The following is a 19,975-nucleotide window of genomic DNA, read 5'->3' as shown; positions in this document are numbered from 1 at the left end:
TTATCATCTTTCACTGGTGCACCGCCAGCGTAAACCGTTAGTTCAAATTAACGCATTTTCCCCTCTGATCGATCCCCCGTCTAAATCAAACGGGGATCGAAATTATTACGGCCTGAGCCGAGGTTCGAACCCCTACCGGTGCCTTCAGTCTAAAGTCGTATCCGTCAGGCGGGAGATGGCCCTCACCCGCCCCATAAGTCATTCCGCGGGTTTGGAGTGCCATTTGCACTCGCCGCCTATCGTACGGTGAAGCTGTAAAGGCCAGCTGCGGCAAACAGCATTAGAGTCCGAAAAAAAAAAGAAAATAGGTGATGCAATGCAATTTTGTAAAACTCTACCTTGTTTGACACAGTTAGTAGTTAAATTACAGAGGTAAGATATTTTACTTAGACACCACTTACGAAAGATTATCCATTTATTATTAAAATTCATAACATCAAATACACAAGTAAAAACCACTTTACTCAGAGAGATAAAAAATATAATAAGCGACACTTATTGTGGTTAGCTTTCGTTTACATTGGAAAGGGTGAAACAGATGTTTTGAATAGGGGTTCTAAACAATAACGGCGGCGATTCATAGATGCGGCATGGCAGTCCCATTTCTGAATACCTTTATTGTCCATAACAATACAAATGACGGAGAGTCAAGGCAATTGCAGGGTTGCCAATCTTAAAAAATTTCCCTTGTTCAAGAGAGTTCGAAAACTTCGTTAACATGTAGCTTTCAAATGTTTTTGCTAATGGATGAAAATGAATTTGTGTCCCCGCATGCACTTTGATTTATGATGAATGATAAGAGTAACATTATGTCAGTTAGCCCACCTTTATGACTTCATTAGGTTTTAAACACGATGAGTTCCGACGACCTCGGGCGACATGACTTTTACTAGTACTTTTTCATAAATATCCGTAAGTCAAATTCTCAAATTCAAAGATGATATCCTATTATACCTGGTAAATCAGATCAGATAAAAGAGCATCCTCAAACAGGTATCAGTTGTCTTCTAACTGGCAACCCTGGCTGTCTGTCAGACGGATATAGCAGCACTAAAGTCTGACAAAGTTCTACAAGTAGAAGTCTGGTCGAAGTAGAGCGAGGAGAAACTTTAGTAAGACATAAGTACATTAATGTTTGTAGTGGCCAACAATTAGTGTTTTAAAGTGCTTTTCGGTTTTTTTGTAGTTGGTTTCTCCGGCTTAATAGCGGTTAAATGCCCCAGATTGAGGATCAGCATATTGGCATATATATACACAGTATCTAGAACAATCTCTAACGATTTCAATATCAATTTCCACTTTTAAAACCTTTTGCATTTAAAATTTTCATCATTTAGATCTATTTTAGTTAAAAAAATAAAATTTTAAAATCTATGTGACGTGACTGGTGTTGCAAATAATTTGACGGGCCATTTGACTAAAACTGACACCACAGACATCGTAAAATATATTGTAATACCCGTGATATCTCCCATGTCTTATCATTATGAGAACAAAGATGCCATGTCTTCGTACCTTGCATTATTGCATTATCATATTATATATAGTGCTCGCCCGCAATACTAGTATGATCGAAACTTGATCATAATTAATATAAAATACAAGTTTTTAAGATTCTACTATTAAAGACTAAATATACTACTATGTGTGTGCGTGTGTGTATGTCAAATATATGGTAGAGTATGTAATGCTTTTTATCGAAGATTCAAGGTATTTTATAATTGATAATTTAAAAGATATATTAGCATTCTGCATATAAACAATAAGTGTTAGAAATTTCATACTTGTCCATCTGCGCATATTTCGTAAAAAGGAGTTAAAAGTTTTTGCTTCACATAGTAATACATAATATAATGATTATCTTAGCTGATACTCTGTGCTGATACAACATTTTACTTTTGTTTTATTTTAGTTTTCCCTGGACAATTCATACAGCGCCATCTAGTCCCAAGCTAAGCAGAGCTTGTGTTATGGGTACTAGACAACTGATATAAATACTTAGATACATTTTTTTGTAAATACATACATAATATACATAGAAACATACCTAAAAATACAAAACTTTGTACCTTGCGAGGAGTCGAATCCGCGAACATTGGAAGACAGCAGTGTTCTAAAGTTCTAGACCATCGAGACCAACAATATTAATTCTATTTAAAAATAGCACGTATTAAATAGAATTATGGAAGCATTTAAGTTTGTGTGTTAGTTCCCGCAGTTGAAGTAAAAACTCTACAATAACTAGAAATCAGTGTTCCATCGAAGGAAATCTCACGTGAATACAGTTGATATTTTTCTCATAGCCTACTTAGGGTGCAAAATTTACAATACGTCGATCATATTGTTCTTTGAAACGTTTGTAAGTAATGTATGCCATGTCATACATACTTATTAAAGTTCCACTGTATGGCACGCGTCATCTTCAGACTAGTTTTTTTTTATATTTTTTTTTATATCATATATGGATGTAAAGGGAGGGGACGCCCTAAAAAGATGGATGGATTGTGTGAAAGATGATATGAATAAAAGAAGAGTATGTTCAGATATGACGACCGATAGAGAGCAGTGGAAGAGAATGACATACAGCGCCGACCAAATAATGGGATAAAGGCAAGGCAATGATGATATTAATATATTGTCTGTGTAGTCACGGCACTGATGACAACCATCTGCCACGATAGCGCCGCTACACCACCCCCTACGGTCAGTAGTCCTTCTTTATGAAGGTGGGCAGTATATTGGTGCGGACCCGGGCCACAAACGCCTTGAAACTCGCGTTGTAACTCGACTCCAGCTGCGTTACCCTTTATTTTATTACTTATTGTTCTATTACCCACTACGTTGGTCAGATGGTTCGGTGTGGGGTAAATTTACTACATTAGTTACTTTACTATATGTATAGTTGGATAAAGAAAGAAAAAATATATCTCAGGACAATTCACACAGCGCCATCTAGTCTCGAGCTAAACAGAGCTAGTGTTATGGGTATTATAAAACTGATATAAATACATAGATACATTTTTTTTGTAAATACTTATAGATATATAGAAAACACTCAGACCAACACAAACAATCATATTTATGAATACACATATTTGTACCGTGCGAGGAATGGAATCAGTGACTATCGGAAGTAAAGTGGTGTGTTAAACCACTAGACCATCGAGGCCGTCAAATGTATGAAAGTATAATATGATCGACAAATATATTAATTACTTACCTATTTTAAGAAACATAATCCTTCATATATGACGAAATTTGCTCTTTTCAAAGCGTCAATTTATTTGGAATTTAGACTTGAACAGCAATAAAGACAGATAGACCCTCATCTCTCACTAACATGTCGTCCGCCCACGTTATACTAAATACACACATTGTAAATATTTACAGCAACCCATCAACCTCACACATCCATACACTCATACGATTCAAAGTAAAACAAACAAAGTTTTTAAACATCAAGGGTATATTATGAAGCATCTCAAATATTTATGATACGGCAACATAGTTAGCTCAGAGATAAACATAAAATTGTCGTCGTTTGATTTTTTTATATTCACACTAGCGCCCCTCCTACACGGTTGCATTATAAATCATTGAATTTCTCGACTTGTTCTATACTATAACACGCATATATTATATATATAAACCTTCCTCTTGAATCGCTCTATCTACTGCTGTAAACTGCATTAAAATCCGTTGCGTAATTTTAAAGATATAAGCGAACAGACAGCGACTTTGTTTTATACTGTATAAAGATAATTAAGGGCTTTATATTTTTATCTTTCACTTTAAACGTAGATTAGATTCTGAGCTTAGGATACAAAAATCTTAATGTTGCACCTAAGTACTGTTCGTAAAACTTAAATACTGTAATCATTATTTACATATAATTAAACAAACATACGTTATATCACTGTAACATATAATTTCAGACTAAGCTAAGTGACACGTAGATTGTATTTCAATTTATATTACAATATACAACATGCCATTACTCTTGTTATTATAATGCAAATAAATGGAATTCTAACTCTATTTACAATATTGAATAAAGTTTAAATTCCATTAGCATTCAATATCATATGGAGGCCCATATGCTTACAATAAACTGAATCTATCGACATCATTCCCATAGGACGAAGTAGCTCTCTCAAGACTTAGATAACGGGAACAGCCCAACGACGTAGTGTTCTGTGGTTCGAGGTTTTTAATATGAATGTAGCTATCTGTCATATAAATTTGAATATACTATATATACACACACACACAGGTTTCGTCAGCCGTACAGCACAGAAGTATTATAAGACAATTTTGAATTGAATATATGATCATTTGAATACTATATCACTATACTATATGACTGGAAGACAAATTAAAACAATTGAAAAAAGAATAAGACTGGAAGACAAACTGAAAGAAATAAATTGAAACAAAATTAATTTAGGCCTGTTTCAAAGTATATTATCGGAAGCTTAATAAAAAAAATCTGTGTTATAAATTTCTGGATAAAAGTTTGAGTAATATTTGTTTCTTTAGGATAGTTGAGATGTAATAAAAATATAAAATATGTGAGTGTGTAATTACCGAAACCAAAACGGAGCTAACATGCTCATACTGTGATTCTAAATGGCTAAATAAATAGAAAAAATGGGAATTTTATCAGTTCATTTTCTAGTATAATCATCATCTAGTATAATAATTTTTAATAAAGACGTTAACATATATCTAAATATATCGTTCGTTTCCTCAAGAGTAAAGTGAAAAATTGTGCCTAATAACTGGGTCATATGTAAACAGAGGCGCGTGCACGCAAATTCACTACTACACATTAAATTTACGACCGCGATCTGTGCTTCTCCTCCTCCCCCCCCCCACACCTCCAACCTCCTCAACCTTTCTTAGTTGATGGTTAAGAGCGTTCATTACCCAAGTCTCACAACACATGCATTGTGTGTCATTTTACATGAAATCACAGGATAAGAGGTATGGTATTTAGTTCTCTAGAATGGCAACACTTGAGTGGTATCATATGATAAGGAGATGTCGTTAGTAGATATATATATATAGGCGACGTTATCACTAATCAGGGGGAAAGGGATTGTTAGTAATGTGGACTAATAACCCCATTCCTGGCAATGTATCGTGTCAGGTTGACCTTCACGCGGTTCCCTCTGGAAACTATTGTGATAAATTAATGGTGAATTTACCACAATGGGCTACCAGACCAGACCTGATCTTATCACTTACCATCCACTGGTGCCCCGACAACGTAAACCGTTAGAGCAGGCGGGTACACAATTCCATTGTCATCCATAACGCTTACCACTAATCATGAGATGGGACATCAGCTTATCCCAATACAATTACATAAAAAACAACCTGCGGCGTTACTTAGAAAAAGTATCTTTATTTCCCGACTAAGATCATTTTTTTTATACTACGAGTGTGGAGCTTCGACCCTTCTAATTCTGAAGCGTTTATGGCCCGGGTCATCACCAACATGCTGCCTACTTTCATAAAGGCGGACTTTTGGCTGAAGGGGATGATCTATAGACGCTACTGTAACAGATTGTTATTGACAGTTCCGCGACCATACATACAATTTATATTTATACTATTATTTCATATGCATATTAGTCTATAAGGTATTTATAATACGAGTATGAGCCATTAGTAGTCTGAATTAAATAAATAATATCAATTTGTATTCCTACAAATCTAAATTCAAATTTATCTAATCTAGACTCCGGTAAATTTTACTCTGCATCATATAAACGTTACTATACTTAATTTGCGTCTTTTTTAAACGTCGACGTAGCTCCTACATTAACGAACCGATTATGATGTTTTTTTTACGTTAAATAAATAATTAATATTTTTTAATTCGCGGTTATCTAAAATTAGAAATGTTATAATTGTATTATTCAATAGTGGTAAAGACAATAAAGTATCTATATCTAATATATAAGAAAGCAAATTAATATATCGATGTTTCTATAAGCACAATCATCATAAGAAAATAAAAGAGTATCTAACTTATCATTATAGTTTATTTATTCATCAATTTATCCCTTCATTCAAAGCAAAGTCATGACCGTCTCATAAAAAAACATGGATCTCGTATACACGTGCCATAGATATCATCAGAAACATAATTTATAACGACAGTCGTATAAAAAAAGGTGGCGGGTAGCAAGGGGGTGTTGACCAAAACCAGGCCAAGGGCGGTGCCGGTATCTTAAAACTGAGCATCGCATTTCTACGAAGTCATACATTTTTCTCTTACATGTACTTTTTTAGCGTATTATTTATGAAACAATTGAATTTGTATTACAGGATCTTGTCCTAGTACTTCTTAAAACTTGGGATATACATGTTTACAAGGAACATGTATTTCGTTCAAATCAATCAAAATATCTTTATTCATGTAGGTCTATTACAGACTCTTATGATATGTCAAATCTAGCGACAGTTCGGAGTGCTTTCCAGCTAACAATAATAATAATTGACAAGAAGCTCGTATTGTTTTCAAATGAACTTGTACGTGATTACAAAAATACAAATTCATTATTAAATTAAACTAGGGAGAATGTATTGACATTTCAAATAAACTAATGAATTCATACTTAAATAAAATTCAGAAATCTAAACAATAATAAAAAAAATTCTGCGTTCTCTCTACATTAATATTATATGAGTGTAAATGTTTGTGAATTCCATTCGATCGCCATAAATTCACTAAAAATTAACAATAATAATAATATTGGTACAATATATTGTTGATTCTACCCATACTACCCGAGACAATAAGGATAATAGTTATCGTAAGCAGTAGGTTATGACATATTTGTGTTGTAGTTGTATAGATGTTTAATAACGTTTAGGTAATAAATCTTCCAAACCTCTATACACAAATATTCTGTTAATAATATTAAAACATTAAGTAACATTTTATAAAAAAAAAGTCTTGATTTGAAACTGATTTGAAATTTAACAATATTAAAATACTAATCTGATTATTTACTAAGTACAGATATAAAAATCTACGTAAATATGCAAGTGCCTGAAATAACTGTCTACTAGTTGAAACAAAGGCAGGAGCTTTTCCAGGGATCTTTTTGGCAAAATTGGGGCAAGGCCCCGGGACGCCGGGCCAAGGTCACAAATGCGGCATGACGTTGCCTGGAGGGTGGGGATTGCAGAACTCAAAGTTGAATATTACAAAACTTTATTTAACATCTGCTTCCTAGATACTATTTACTTCAATCACGCACGAATACGTAGGAAATATATCATTCCAAAAGTATCCTTAATAACATAATAATAAAGGATATACAGTTTCGGAATTTTCTCTATGTAGCCTAAGTTATGAATAAAGTATCGTTAGCTAGAATATTTGTCGAGTCTGTTAATAGAGACACATTATTATCGTATAATAAAAATATATAAATATAAGTGTAATAATTTACTACAGTATAACGTCCAAATAAAATCCATCTAATAACAAAGAACATCATGTACTGCAAAGCAGTTTGGCGATAATTGTAAAAACAAATTGTATATATGTAATAGTTATAAATAAAGAAAAAAAATGTCAGTTTGCCAAATTTAAAGGGGCAATCAGTTCCATATATTTTTATTTTTAATCTAACAAAAACATCAAGAGTAATTTTGTTTCGTAGACTTACTCGTAGGTGTAGGATAACATTAACGAAACAAAATAATTTCATTAACGACATAAATTGCAATTGTCATTTTGTGTACGTTTATTCATTTCCAAAAAAATGCATAAGTAATTAACAAATCATCAATAACAACCATTAATTCTAGTTTTATAAAGTATAAAAACGAACAAATACATTAAGTAGTTCCAAAATTTCATAATTATGCTATATACTAATATTATTTAGTACACATATTTTTTGTTCTACTTTTGATTAATTAATGATTTAGTTTCAAAACTTCGTACTTTATCGGTCTCTTCTTTGTTTAGAGTGCAGATATAATTAAAGTAATAACCTGTTATAATTAGAATGTACTGGTTACGTTAATAACTGGAACAGTCATCTGTGGTACTAGATTGGGTAACAGTAAAATTCAGCATGCACATTATTATCTCATTACGAAGCCGTTTTTCTACTTAACGTCCGTTCGTTTATTTAGGTGTCATACACGTAATAGTATAAGATACAAAACACTATCAATACTTCGATCTTATTAATATTATAAACGCAAAAGTTTGTTAGTATGGATGGCTGGATGTTTGTTACTCTTTCGCGCATAACTACTGACGAATTTTGATGAAACTTTCCAGTAATATAGTTTATACTCGTACATCAGAATAACACATAAGCTATAAATTGCACGCGGTTGAAACTATGGGCACTGCTAGTTTTATAATAAAGTTGATAAATGATAGAAAATATTAACTGGAGATTAATAAGAATTGTAGTTCTGCAAAAGGTTAAAGATTTTCTCTTTACACACAAACAAATTAGAGACGTTTATTGAAAAAGGACAGAGGAAAATGTTAGGGCACTTGATAGCGCACGTTGAAAGAAAGAAAGAAAGAAAAATATGAACTTGTATAAATGCTGCGACTAAAGAAAAAAATAGAAAAGAAAGACCAAACCGAGGTATAAATACGAAAAAGATTGAGAAAATACTTGGACTTAAGTCATATCAAGTTTTAAAGATAATGACTGAAACGGACAAACTAGACTCCTAAATGATTTTGTATATACTGTAACAATACTTACTGAAACCACAGTTTTAATAAGAAACGTACCGCAGTATTGTAATCAATGTGAAAGCGAGGTTGTCCGTTTGTTTGTTATAATTTCGCATGCACTGTATTTAAGATAGGAGCTGGCGGAAATAAGTAGAAGAATTTACGTAAGTAGGTGAGGTACCTATCTCTACTTACGTAAATATTCTACTTATTATTAAAAACAAATAATTTAGCTACATTTATTATTGCAATTTTTAGTTAGGTACTATGCTAAATGATTTAGGGTTATTATTATTGCGTCACTATTTATATTATTTTATCTAAAGCCCAGGTACCAGGTTCGCAACGGTTTCCACAAAATTTCAAAAATTATTAATTAAGGTACGAACAATTTGGCACAGTTTGCATAACTTAACATGAAAAAAGTAGTTATTGTGACATTAGAGTAATAGTTATACATCGAATTCTAGACTTTTTTATATTATATATTGTCTATAAAACTGTAGTACACCAGTTTGCTCCATTATCAATAATATAGTATGCGATATATATACTCGTAATGTGTATCTGAACGAGGTGCGTGGATGAAATAGTTGAAAAGGCACTAAGATTATGAATAAAATTAATATTTTTATAATAATTAAAATATATAATTATCTAGAGACAAGATATGAAGACAAAAACAAAAGACAATCGTAATATAATAGAGAACAAAAGAGTTCTCTGTTTGAATATTTAATATAAATTACCAAAAAGGTTTTAATAGTTATCTTTGTTGGAGTTTCCAATATATATATATAATATTGTTTTGGATTATAATGGATTTTTTTTTCAAATCGATTCAGTACTTTCGAAGCCTATTCAATGTAATCAAACAATCAAATCTTCCTTCTTTATAATTGTACCTAAGGATAAAGTGACGTTTGGTTTATCAGTATTTAATAAATTCAATGACTAATTAGTGCGTAGAAAATTAAAACATTACGATAACAAAAATAGTGTGTCAATTTACATTTCTGAATGACTCTCAAGTGAGGGAAAACTGATAACAAAGCAAAAATTGCTTCGGGAGACGACGGTGGGTTACCCCCATGCAACGTTGTATTACAAAAAAATAACCAAGCTATGTGGACATGTCATGTATTGCGTTCACCACAACGACCACAGTTGACAATGCCTCTGTTTTTTTGTTAAAAAGTTTATTAACTATATATATTATATATATATTTTTATGTAACTGTAACGGTCATTCATTTTAAACCTAATCAAGAAGTACGAACCGTCGGCTAAACACACGAACTGCACTACAGACCTCACTTTCCTTCCTATCGATCGCCAGTCCAAATCAAACGAGAGTCGAAATTACAACGGTCAGAGCCAAGTTTTTAACACAAAGTGTTGCTCACAGACTAAAGTCCAACCTTCCGCAGGTACGGAGTGTCATCTGCACTCGTCTCCTATCGCAAATATGCTGACGGCCAACCTAATCAAGATGAACAAACCGTCGGCTAAACACGAACTACAACACAGACCTCTCTTTCCTTCCAATCGATACTCAGTTCAAATCAAACGAGCGAACAAGTTTTGAACACATAGTGTTGCTCACAGACTAAAGTCATATCCGTCAGACAGGAGTTAGACTTCAGCTTCTCCATAAGTCTGATTATTATTATCTAACTGCCTTAATTTTTTTTTTCGGGCTACTCTAATGCTGTTGCCCGCAGCTGGCCTTTACAGCTTCACCGGGCGAGTGAGAGATGACACTCCAAACCCGCGGATGGACTTATGGAGCGGCTGAAGGCCAACTCCCGTCTGCCTGTGAAATATAGACGGGACTGTAGTCCTTTCAAAATTGTATGTACTTCCGCGGGTTTGGAGTGTCATCTGCACTCGCTACTTATCGTCCGGTGAAACTATAAAGGTCAGCTGCAGCCAACAGCATTAGAATAGTTAAAAAAAAACTGATTTCACGTCAGCTTGTAACTACCGTGATGACTGTGGTATCATGCTTTGGTTTAGACGAAGGTCTGAAATATTTAGCTACAGTTACCTACTATAATATCGCTATTAGACTACATTATTGTAAGTAATTATTTTTATGTAAATCTACTACGCTTTATATTTACAATATGAAGCATAAGCGTAATTAATTAATGAGAATGGCAAAGAAACTTATATGAATATAAAATAATTTCACCATGACTTGGATCCGGCCGCGCGAAAGTATCGAATGACGGTGTAATGTCGCACTGAACTTGCATAATCTGTTATGATTGTTTGTGTAAGTACTAAGCACAAGTACAAGACCACTTACCATGCGGAGATGACTCGGTGGCAGCCACTTGCATCCACTTCCAGCATCACTAACGGAGCACAATCACTTGCGAAACTATAGATACATCACAATATACATAAACACAAAAAAGCCAACGGTTCACAAACCAGTTTCCCGAGCACCAACACCGGACACTACGGCACTTGTCGCAAAACTATGAAATAGTTGATTTTCTCCACGAAAAATCAAATAAAAAACGCAGTCGTATATTAAATCGATTTTTTTCTTTATTTATTTTCTCAATCAACAGCCGAGTGGGTACTGTCAATAACAATACTTAGAACCACTATTCAATAATAAAAGCCTAAGTTTGTATTAACAAAATGTTCAATTTTATTACTATTTTATAAAATAAAACCTAAATTAAATAATTTTACTGAGTTGTCAATGTTCATTCAGCCACCTCACAGCTGCGGGCTACTACGCGCGCATGCGTGACGGGTGCGTACCGACAACGACACCTGCGCAAGTCAAACTGACATAGTTGGTAGGTTGACGGCACAGAGAGACTGCACTTGACAGACACTTGACAGCAGCAGAATTACCAACAATGAAAATTAAAAACTACTAATGAAAATGTTGCCAGGCTTATATTAAATTTTGTACTTAAAGATACAGGCATAGTTGTATTATTGAAAAAATAGGTATGTTGTTTATTTGTAATATCATCTTTCTTTATATTTTTGGGAGTAGTATGATATTCTACTATTTCACGATTTTAAATTTCCGTAAATGTTAAGTGTTATAATATAACACAAGAATATCAAATAATAATATCGTATTTAAAATAAAACTAACCATCATCATTCATCATTGACGGTCTCAAAGGTCTTGTCACACCGCTTTACTTGCGATTCATTGCATGGTACAAAGATTTTGTATTCATGAATATGATTATTCATGATAGCATAACGCAAGCTCTACTTAACTTGGAACTAGATGGTTTTGTTGAATTAGTGTGAATTATTATTCTTTTTTATTATTATCATGTGTATTTCTTATGTCATTATTGATCCAGGTTTTTCTCATTGCGGACTGTTATTTAAATGAACGATTTTCTTAGTATGTATAAGTAAGCAATTTTCTACTATATCCGAAGTTTCCAGGTTCGAGTAGATATAATTATTATTATAGTAAATCTTATGAAGGCGACATTTTCGTTCGTCTTAAGAGTGAGCATACATTTTGATTCATATTTGTAAGTCTTCCTCTAAAGTTCTATAACTCTATTAATAAAACCTCAAATCTATCGTTTCCTCAGCCAACGCGATGACAATGTCAATCAAGTGTGCAAAATTCGAAAACCGATTTGAATTATAAAAAAAACATCATGGTACCTATCAAAAAAAGAGGAAAATATTTGTAATCGTAGATTTAACCGCCAATGTATTTCAAATTGTCGTCATTTTTATTAAAAGTTTTACCTTTAATTTTTCTCTTGAAATTTAGTGATTTATATATTAGTTCGTATCTTATGATAAAGACAATTGATTATATGGATGCGATGTCACATTGAATGAGCTTCGAAGTGGATCGGTATTCGGCTTCGTGGGCACACATAGCCCTATGTGCGGATATCACATGGGCTACTGAACCCCCCGATGAATTCATTATAGCTAATCAGGTACCAAAAACTATACAATTCATATGAAAAATAGTTTTAATGAATTTTTTGAACTGTCAATTTTGCTTTAAATCAGCTGTAATTCTAATTTGATTACAGATCTTTCTGTTGGTCCCACTTTATTCTATATATCTCACATCTCCCAAAATTCTTAAAGAAGTGGCTTGGTATTTAGCCAGCCAGTTACCACTTACCATTTCTTCTGTCATAGAAGTTAGGTAGATTAATTACGTAAACATTAGGCAATTAATTTAATTAATAATAATTACACGATAAGACTAAAAGGCATGACATCTTAATTTTCAAAATGGCAATACATGAGTTTTATCACATGCGCCATGATAACGTGATGTCCGTAGTACATAAGCCCGTAATGTATAGACACAGATAATATAATATTACATAGTATAAACGACAGTTATGGATGTTCACAATTAGGATGGATGACAATGGAATAGTGCACCCGCCTGCGCTAACGGTTTACGCTGGCGGGGCACCAGTGGAGGATGATAAGATGAGTATGAGGTCAGGTCTGTTAGCCAATCGTGACAAATTCAAGAATTATCACGATAGTTTCCATGGGGAACCGCGTGGAGGTCAACCTGACATGGTACATCGCTAGCAATATGATCATCAATCTATTTATACTCGCCCTAGAGGCTTTAACCCGGAGATTGTTGTCACCGGAGATGATGCCGGGGCAAAGGGGTTCGCCCCGAAGCCCCAACTTTCACCTCCCTAGGGGATGGAGATGACCAGACAGTCAGCGACGGTTATCACTTTAGCATCAAGTGGGCCATCAGCTTGTCTCCCAACACAATTACAAAAAAAAACAAAAGTATATTTTTGCAGCGTCTCTGGACACAACATTGTCGAGTTTCTCAAGTTTTGCAGGAGACATCGCTAGAGTCTCAGAGTGTTCAAGCAAATAATCAAATTGAAATAATAGGTTAGTGTTTCTAGTTTCTGGGTATAATATTTTCACGAATTCCTTAACTAATTTTTATACCCAAGTATTAATACTCCTAATAATAATATTAATTTACCCATTAAAAAGAAAATAAGACATATTATAAATTGGCTATAAGATATACCTACAGATGCCAACATTAACAAATTAACAAGAAATACCAATTAATAAAAAAAACGTATAAAGTTGGCAATAGAATAGAATATTAAAGAGAATTCTTTATTCAATTAAACTTAAATTTAAACACTTTTGGATTATTTCATTTCTCTTTTTTTAATCTACCGCTCATTTGGAATTCTTTCCCATAAGTGCACAAGGGGAAGGATTAAGAATTTGTGTATAGTACTTTTAAATAATTTAGTTGTATCTGTATATTTTTAAGTTTAAATGTGTGAATACAAACTAGCAACTAGCACTAATTTATTTTAGTCAAAATAATAAAAACAACCAGCTGATTGAGTAACTAAATAACAGTAAATCAGTATTTGATTATGTATTGTGGCAATTTTCAGTTAAAATTTTGTATATATTGTACACATAAGTACTAGCGACCTGGCTTTGCACAGATGCGTTACAAATGGTTCGTTCTATACTATAAGACGCGTGTACCTTTTATACATATAAACCTTCCTCTTGAAAACTACATTAAAATCCGTTGCGTCATTTAAAAGATATAGAACAGAAAGGCGGTGTCTTTGTTTTATAGGTACTATGTATAGATAAATAGTATTTGTTTTATTCCAATTGGTTTGCAAACAAAACAGTTACACGGATACGAAATCGCGGCTTCAGGTAATAAATAATTGCAGACAAACGAGCTATTTCAAATCAAAGTCCAGAAAATGGAGGCTGTAGCGGCCGACGGAGCGTGAAGGACGTGATTCCCGAGTCGAGACTAGCGCAGTTTTATGGAAATTTCTATTACGACGAATCCAGGTTATCCATCAAAGATTATTACTAATCCAATAAATCAATATATGATATCAATATATCTTGTAGGAAACGAATATTTTTGGCTTTGGTGGTCGAGCGGTTCAGCACACCGCCGTATGATAGATAGGCACGGGTTTAATTCCTTGCACGATATGAACATTTGTATTCATGAGTCTGATGACACCCAGACCGATACGAACAAAAAGTATTTTCTATAAATATTATAGATGTATTTACAAAAAAAATGTATATACCTAAGCTTACTTACTAGTCGTCTAACAGAAATTATCAGTTGTCTAGTACGTTAGCTTGGGACTAGATGATGCTGTGTCCATTGTTCTGGTTTATTTATACTCTTTAGATTAAAATCATACTAATACAGAATGACTGTCTGTTACCTTCTCGGGACTAATCAACGGTTATTAATCTTAACCAATCTTATTAAAATTAGAAGAAGTCACGGGTAACAGCCAGTTTTAGATAACTTTATTTTTGTTTATATAGGCGATGGTTATGTATTCGTATTTCCCGTTAGATTGGCAGCCATGGTTTGCCATTCCAATGGTATAAAAAAAATGTTTTTTATTTCAGGGAAAAATGTTATATAAACGCGAATGAGAGATCGAGTGGGCGCGGATATAACGGACAAGGCTGCGAAAATTCTGATCTTACAGAATGTTGGATGCTGCCTGAGGTATCCTTCTCCGTTCTTTGTTCTTACATAAACAGGCGTAATGTATATAGTTTTTGTAATGTATGTTGACTGGGATTATTAACTAATTATTATTAAAAATGAAATGAAGTCAGATCAGGTTTGGATACGCGTGTCCACATAACTTATGTTATGTGGACACCCCTGGAAACCTGATCTACCTTCAGTTCATTTTTATCAGTCTATAGCTCCTCGCGTGCTCTGTTTGGAAACTATTGGGAGGAATCCAGGATTAGCTCCTGGTGATTTAGAAATTATTGGGATTAATTCCTGGTAAATAATCCATCTTGATAGGCTAACTGAACCAACATCATGTTCAATCTACCGATCCTGTATCTCCCACTAATACTCCACCAGTGTATACCGTTAATGCAAAAGGGAGCACCATACCATCATCAACCATAAACAAAAATATTTGTAAGTCTCTGTAGTTATATATATATATTTTTCCTACTGTTACACTATGGTCTGTGTAGGTGGAATATTGGTTCCGCAAATTGGTAGACGACTCCTCGGATCGAAGCGTAGTTCCGCGTCGACGAAGACAGTACAGGATGCTGCCAGATGACGATTTGTGCGTATATCTCTATTACATATTGCATTCAGAGATTCATTAGCTGTGCCCGCGCGGACCGAAAAAGACCTTGGATAGAATATTCAATTATTTAGGTTAATTATAAAAAGCCAATTAAAACAGTGACATCATTATAGTTCCATAAATGACGAATTTACATATAAACTATCATCCCCTATTTTAATTTATATCCTAAAGGGTAATTTTTTTACAACCTTTGAATGTCCTATTTATTTATATTTAATCAACAGCCTAAAATATAAGTTTAAAGCTTCTAGCTTTAAAAATTACGATACTTCCTTCAAGTCCGTTTTCGTATTAAAAAGTAGCCTATGTCATAGTTTTACCGTAAGCTCGACAGAAAGACAAAGTTATTTTTCGCATTTATGTATTTATTCTAATAATAATAAATAAAGAAATAAAAATAATCTTTATTCAAATAAACTCATTACAAGCACTTTTGAATAGTCATATTTTGATTCTACCACTCATTCGGAATGCAGATTCATCACAAGAAGAATGAGCAAGAAACTTGTGTGTTGCTCTTTTTAATAGATGTTTTTTTTTTATATAAATAATTACAGTATAACAAGTAAGAGGCATGCTTTATTAATGTAATCAGATAATATTGTCAGTGCTATAGATTTAAAGTTTTTCTATAAAAACATTATTATCGTTAACGAATTCTTTTTTTGCAAAGGAACTGTTTTATTTGACATTTAAATCTTTTTTCTGGCACATTTATAACAGACTCTGGTATTTTATTGTAAAACGTTTAAAACGAATTACTAACTTTAGCCAAACGACATTTAGGTAAAATCAGTTTGTTATTGTTACGTAAGCTTTTATTAGTGCAATCACTAACTCTTTTGAAACTGTCTATATTCCTTCTGGCATAGATGATATTTTCATAAATGTATTGATAAGCAACGGTGAGGATATTTGATTCCTTAAAACACTCTCGCAATGACTCCCTGGAACCCATACCATAAATGGAGCGAATGGCCCTCTTTTGTAAAGTAAATATTGTATTTATATTCTATGTAAGTAACAAAAGGACGCAGACAACTTTGTATAAAGTCTATATCAAATTTGCGTTATATGAGTATAGAATTAAATGGCACCCATTGGCAGCTAGCGAGCGCTTGGGACCGGCCGGGTTGCGAGCTGCGGGCGAAGAGTCGGCTTTAGCTGCCAGAGTGCACAGCGTTCGAGGCCTGTGGGCCCAGCCGGTTCCCGTACGACCCCCACGAGCCCCCAGTCCACCACCTGTGCCCCGAAAGATACGTGCTCGCCGACGTCAACCCAGAAGACTTGCAGCGTTGGCCCCACCCCCACCAGCCTACTGTTTAGAAGTGCCTGCGCAGCTCTTCTGTGATCCCACGTGCAAGGTACTTTTTTATATAATTGAATTTAATATGACGACCGTGGCACTTTTCATGCGTATATATTTCCGAAAACTTCACTGCTGCTTCATTTTTCAAACTGAAGCAAAACTTACAAAGCAAGCTGCTTGGTAGCAAAAGTTGGGACAGATGTATCTAAAGAAGCATTTTTGTACTGTTCTTAAAATTTCATTATAAATTTTAAGCCTTGATGTTTTGTTGGAGGGATAAGTTCAAAAATACATAAATGCTTTAACAATAGACTTCTTCTATAGATAGCAACATTAGGCTACAATAACTGTAGTGGCAATATTCTCTGTAGAATGCGACACTGCCAACAATAATTTTATTCGTGTGTAATCGGTATTCACTGGTATTGAATAATTTGAAAAAGTTCTGCTAATATTGAGAATACCTTTATAGTCTCATTGAACTCCTTATGTAACGATTATTTATATAGTTTCAGTTCGATTCGCCGCGCCCGCCACATTTGAACGTGGTGGAATGTCAGCGTACAATGGGAAGGATATCAGCCAGTGTTCAAGTGGCTATGAGAGCGTCGGCAGCACGATGCCCCCCTTACCGTGGAACTAATGTGAGCAGATACGCGCCCACTGGCCAAAGACCAGCGCGTTGCCCCGACAGGCGATGCGGCATCTGGTGGCCAAAGGACCCATCGCCAAGACTTAATCATACCTTCCAACTCACAAACGAACTATGTAACGAACCCCCAAAAATGACACCAAAAATTGAACAAGAAAGCGTAGAACCTGATGCAGAAGATCAAAGCGTTGAACCTACACCAACAGTTGAAGCTCTAGAAGCAGAGAAGGCAGAACAGAAACCATCAGATGTAACTACTGATGTAAATACTGATAGCCAAGAAGCATCAACAAGTAGTGCAGCTATGGAAACTGGTTTGAGGAAAAAGCGCCTGTACAGCACTGTTCTCAGTATGTGTGCACCAACACCGATTTTAACACCAGTAGGATGCGTCAGGTTAAAACAGAAATTAGTTACGCCAGGCCTAATAAAACTGAACCCTAAGATTGTTCTACCTACAACAAGAATGCGTTCTGTGAATGTAGTTGATAATAAATTTGAAGAGCTAGAAAAAGAGGCTTTAGAGCAATATAAAGCCTCGGACGAGAGTATAGACACCAAATTTCGTGAACTAGAGAAGCAAGCAGTTGAACAATATAGTACCAGCAATAGTAACACCAGTTGTAGTAGTGGCAATTCTGCTGAGAAACGCACGTCGATCTCTCCATCGGTGTCGGACGATCCAAAGATAAAAAGACAAGCGGCAAAATTTCAGAAAGAAAAAGTCGATAGTGTTGTAATTTACTCCCAAAATTTTCCAGATCTCAATACGAAATCACATACCAATGTCAGTTTAAAAAACTTCCACACCCCCCCGAGGGGGGAAAAAAAGGAGCAAACACATAGACCAAAGCGGACATTGAAGAGTGAGCAGAGAGCAGCTTCTGACACTGACTATGAAGCCAAGGAAGTTAAATTGAAAGGCCATAAAGGTCCTTTACGTTGGACCCTTCATGTTGTACCGCCAAAAAAACGGCATTTAACCTCATGTGTGTCGGATTGTTCATCTGATGAAGAAATTGAAGATGGTAGCGGATCCATTAAAGACGCAAGGCCCTGTATAAGACGTCATGTCTCTGGTAAAGTTAAGATGTCTGCTCACGGTGGGGGCGATTTGCATCCAATCATGAGGAAGACATAAACAACAAAAGAACTAATGATATGTTCTGCTTTGCCACTGAAAGTTGTGGATCGAAATTAAGGAATGCGTATAGACAAATCGAACCTGGTGTTGTCAAGTAAATTATTGTAACGTTTATTTTTTGAGCATTTTTTTGCGATCGTCAACTTTTAGTGGTCGAAATTTGTTTTTTTTGATATAATTATTGTGGTGAAAAGACAGTGAGAACGGTGGTGAAGTGAGTGGTGTGACAAGCGGTGTACCGAACTGTGGCTTGTGATAAAGCTGTTTTAGCAATGTGCTCATTTTACTAGTCATAAATGCTTTGTATATAATATATTTGTATTTTTGAACTTATTAATGGAAATATCTATTAAGAAATATTATTTCAGTTAAAAAAAAAGTATATTACAAACATAAATTCTAGCAAAGAAAAAAATAAATTTTATATGATTTTTCTAACTTCAGGCTGTTATTTGTGGCTTCTTTGTAACAGTAGAAATGTTGTTGAAAATTTCTTCATTCCGACAAGATATAACTTTAGCGCATTTACAAAAATTACACTATATTACAATTACAAAAATACAATATATATATATATATATAATACACACAGTAAACAGCTAGGTTAATTAATAGATGATCATGAATGTTTCCATGCTGCGAGAAACAGAATCCGGAACAATATGAAGTAAAGTGTATACAAAGCCACCGAAATCATCAAATACATAAAAAAATTTTTAAATGTAGAATACGCGTTTTGTATATTAATTGAAAAATGTATGCTTTTAGAAAAATTATATCAGCTCGTTTGTTATTCTGAAAATCTATCTAAAAATCGGCATAAATATCTTTATAGTAGTCGAAAAGGTTGAATAAAGGAAAAACCCTTTTAAAATAAAATATGTATCAAGAAAATTACATTTAACATTGAAAACAGTAAATAAAATTCTTATCATTAATATCATTAAATATACAAACTCGG

General features: G+C 34.1%; 2 protein-coding genes across 2 annotated transcripts in view; one reads left to right on the top strand and one right to left on the bottom strand.

The window, feature by feature from the left end:
- Positions 1 to 11,526, bottom strand: part of LOC131849784 (uncharacterized) — an 87,785-nt gene extending 76,259 nt beyond the window's left edge. Inside the window, exon 1 of the mRNA XM_059199903.1 lies at positions 11,049 to 11,526. The gene's annotated coding sequence lies outside the window, so the exon portion shown is untranslated. The remainder of the gene's footprint in view (positions 1 to 11,048) is intronic.
- Positions 11,527 to 12,394: 868 nt separating this feature from the next.
- Positions 12,395 to 19,413, top strand: LOC131849749 (uncharacterized). Its single transcript, XM_059199865.1, has 7 exons — positions 12,395 to 12,693; positions 13,546 to 13,642; positions 14,473 to 14,599; positions 15,188 to 15,290; positions 15,785 to 15,882; positions 17,021 to 17,273; positions 17,728 to 19,413. Exons 1-7 carry the CDS (start codon positions 12,586 to 12,588, stop codon positions 19,009 to 19,011), a joined length of 2,070 nt encoding a protein of 689 aa, XP_059055848.1. The 5' UTR covers positions 12,395 to 12,585; the 3' UTR covers positions 19,012 to 19,413.
- The last annotated feature ends 562 nt before the right edge of the window (positions 19,414 to 19,975 follow it).

This window comes from Achroia grisella, unplaced genomic scaffold (assembly GCF_030625045.1).
Source record: "Achroia grisella isolate CSIRO2021 unplaced genomic scaffold, CSIRO_AGI_Agris_v1 utg660, whole genome shotgun sequence".
Classification (NCBI taxonomy): domain Eukaryota; kingdom Metazoa; phylum Arthropoda; class Insecta; order Lepidoptera; family Pyralidae; genus Achroia; species Achroia grisella.
Note: the sequence above shows the minus strand (reverse complement) of the source record. Positions and strands in the feature narration are given on the sequence as shown.

Coding starts and splice junctions, on each gene's coding strand:
- LOC131849749 (XM_059199865.1), top strand. CDS start 12,586: ATGAGCTTCGAAGTGGATCGGTATTCGGCTTCGTGGGCACACATAGCC. Junction 13,643..14,472: donor TAATCAAATTGAAATAATAG/GTTAGTGTTTCT, acceptor AAATAATTGCAG/ACAAACGAGCTATTTCAAAT. Junction 15,291..15,784: donor AATGTTGGATGCTGCCTGAG/GTATCCTTCTCC, acceptor TGGTCTGTGTAG/GTGGAATATTGGTTCCGCAA.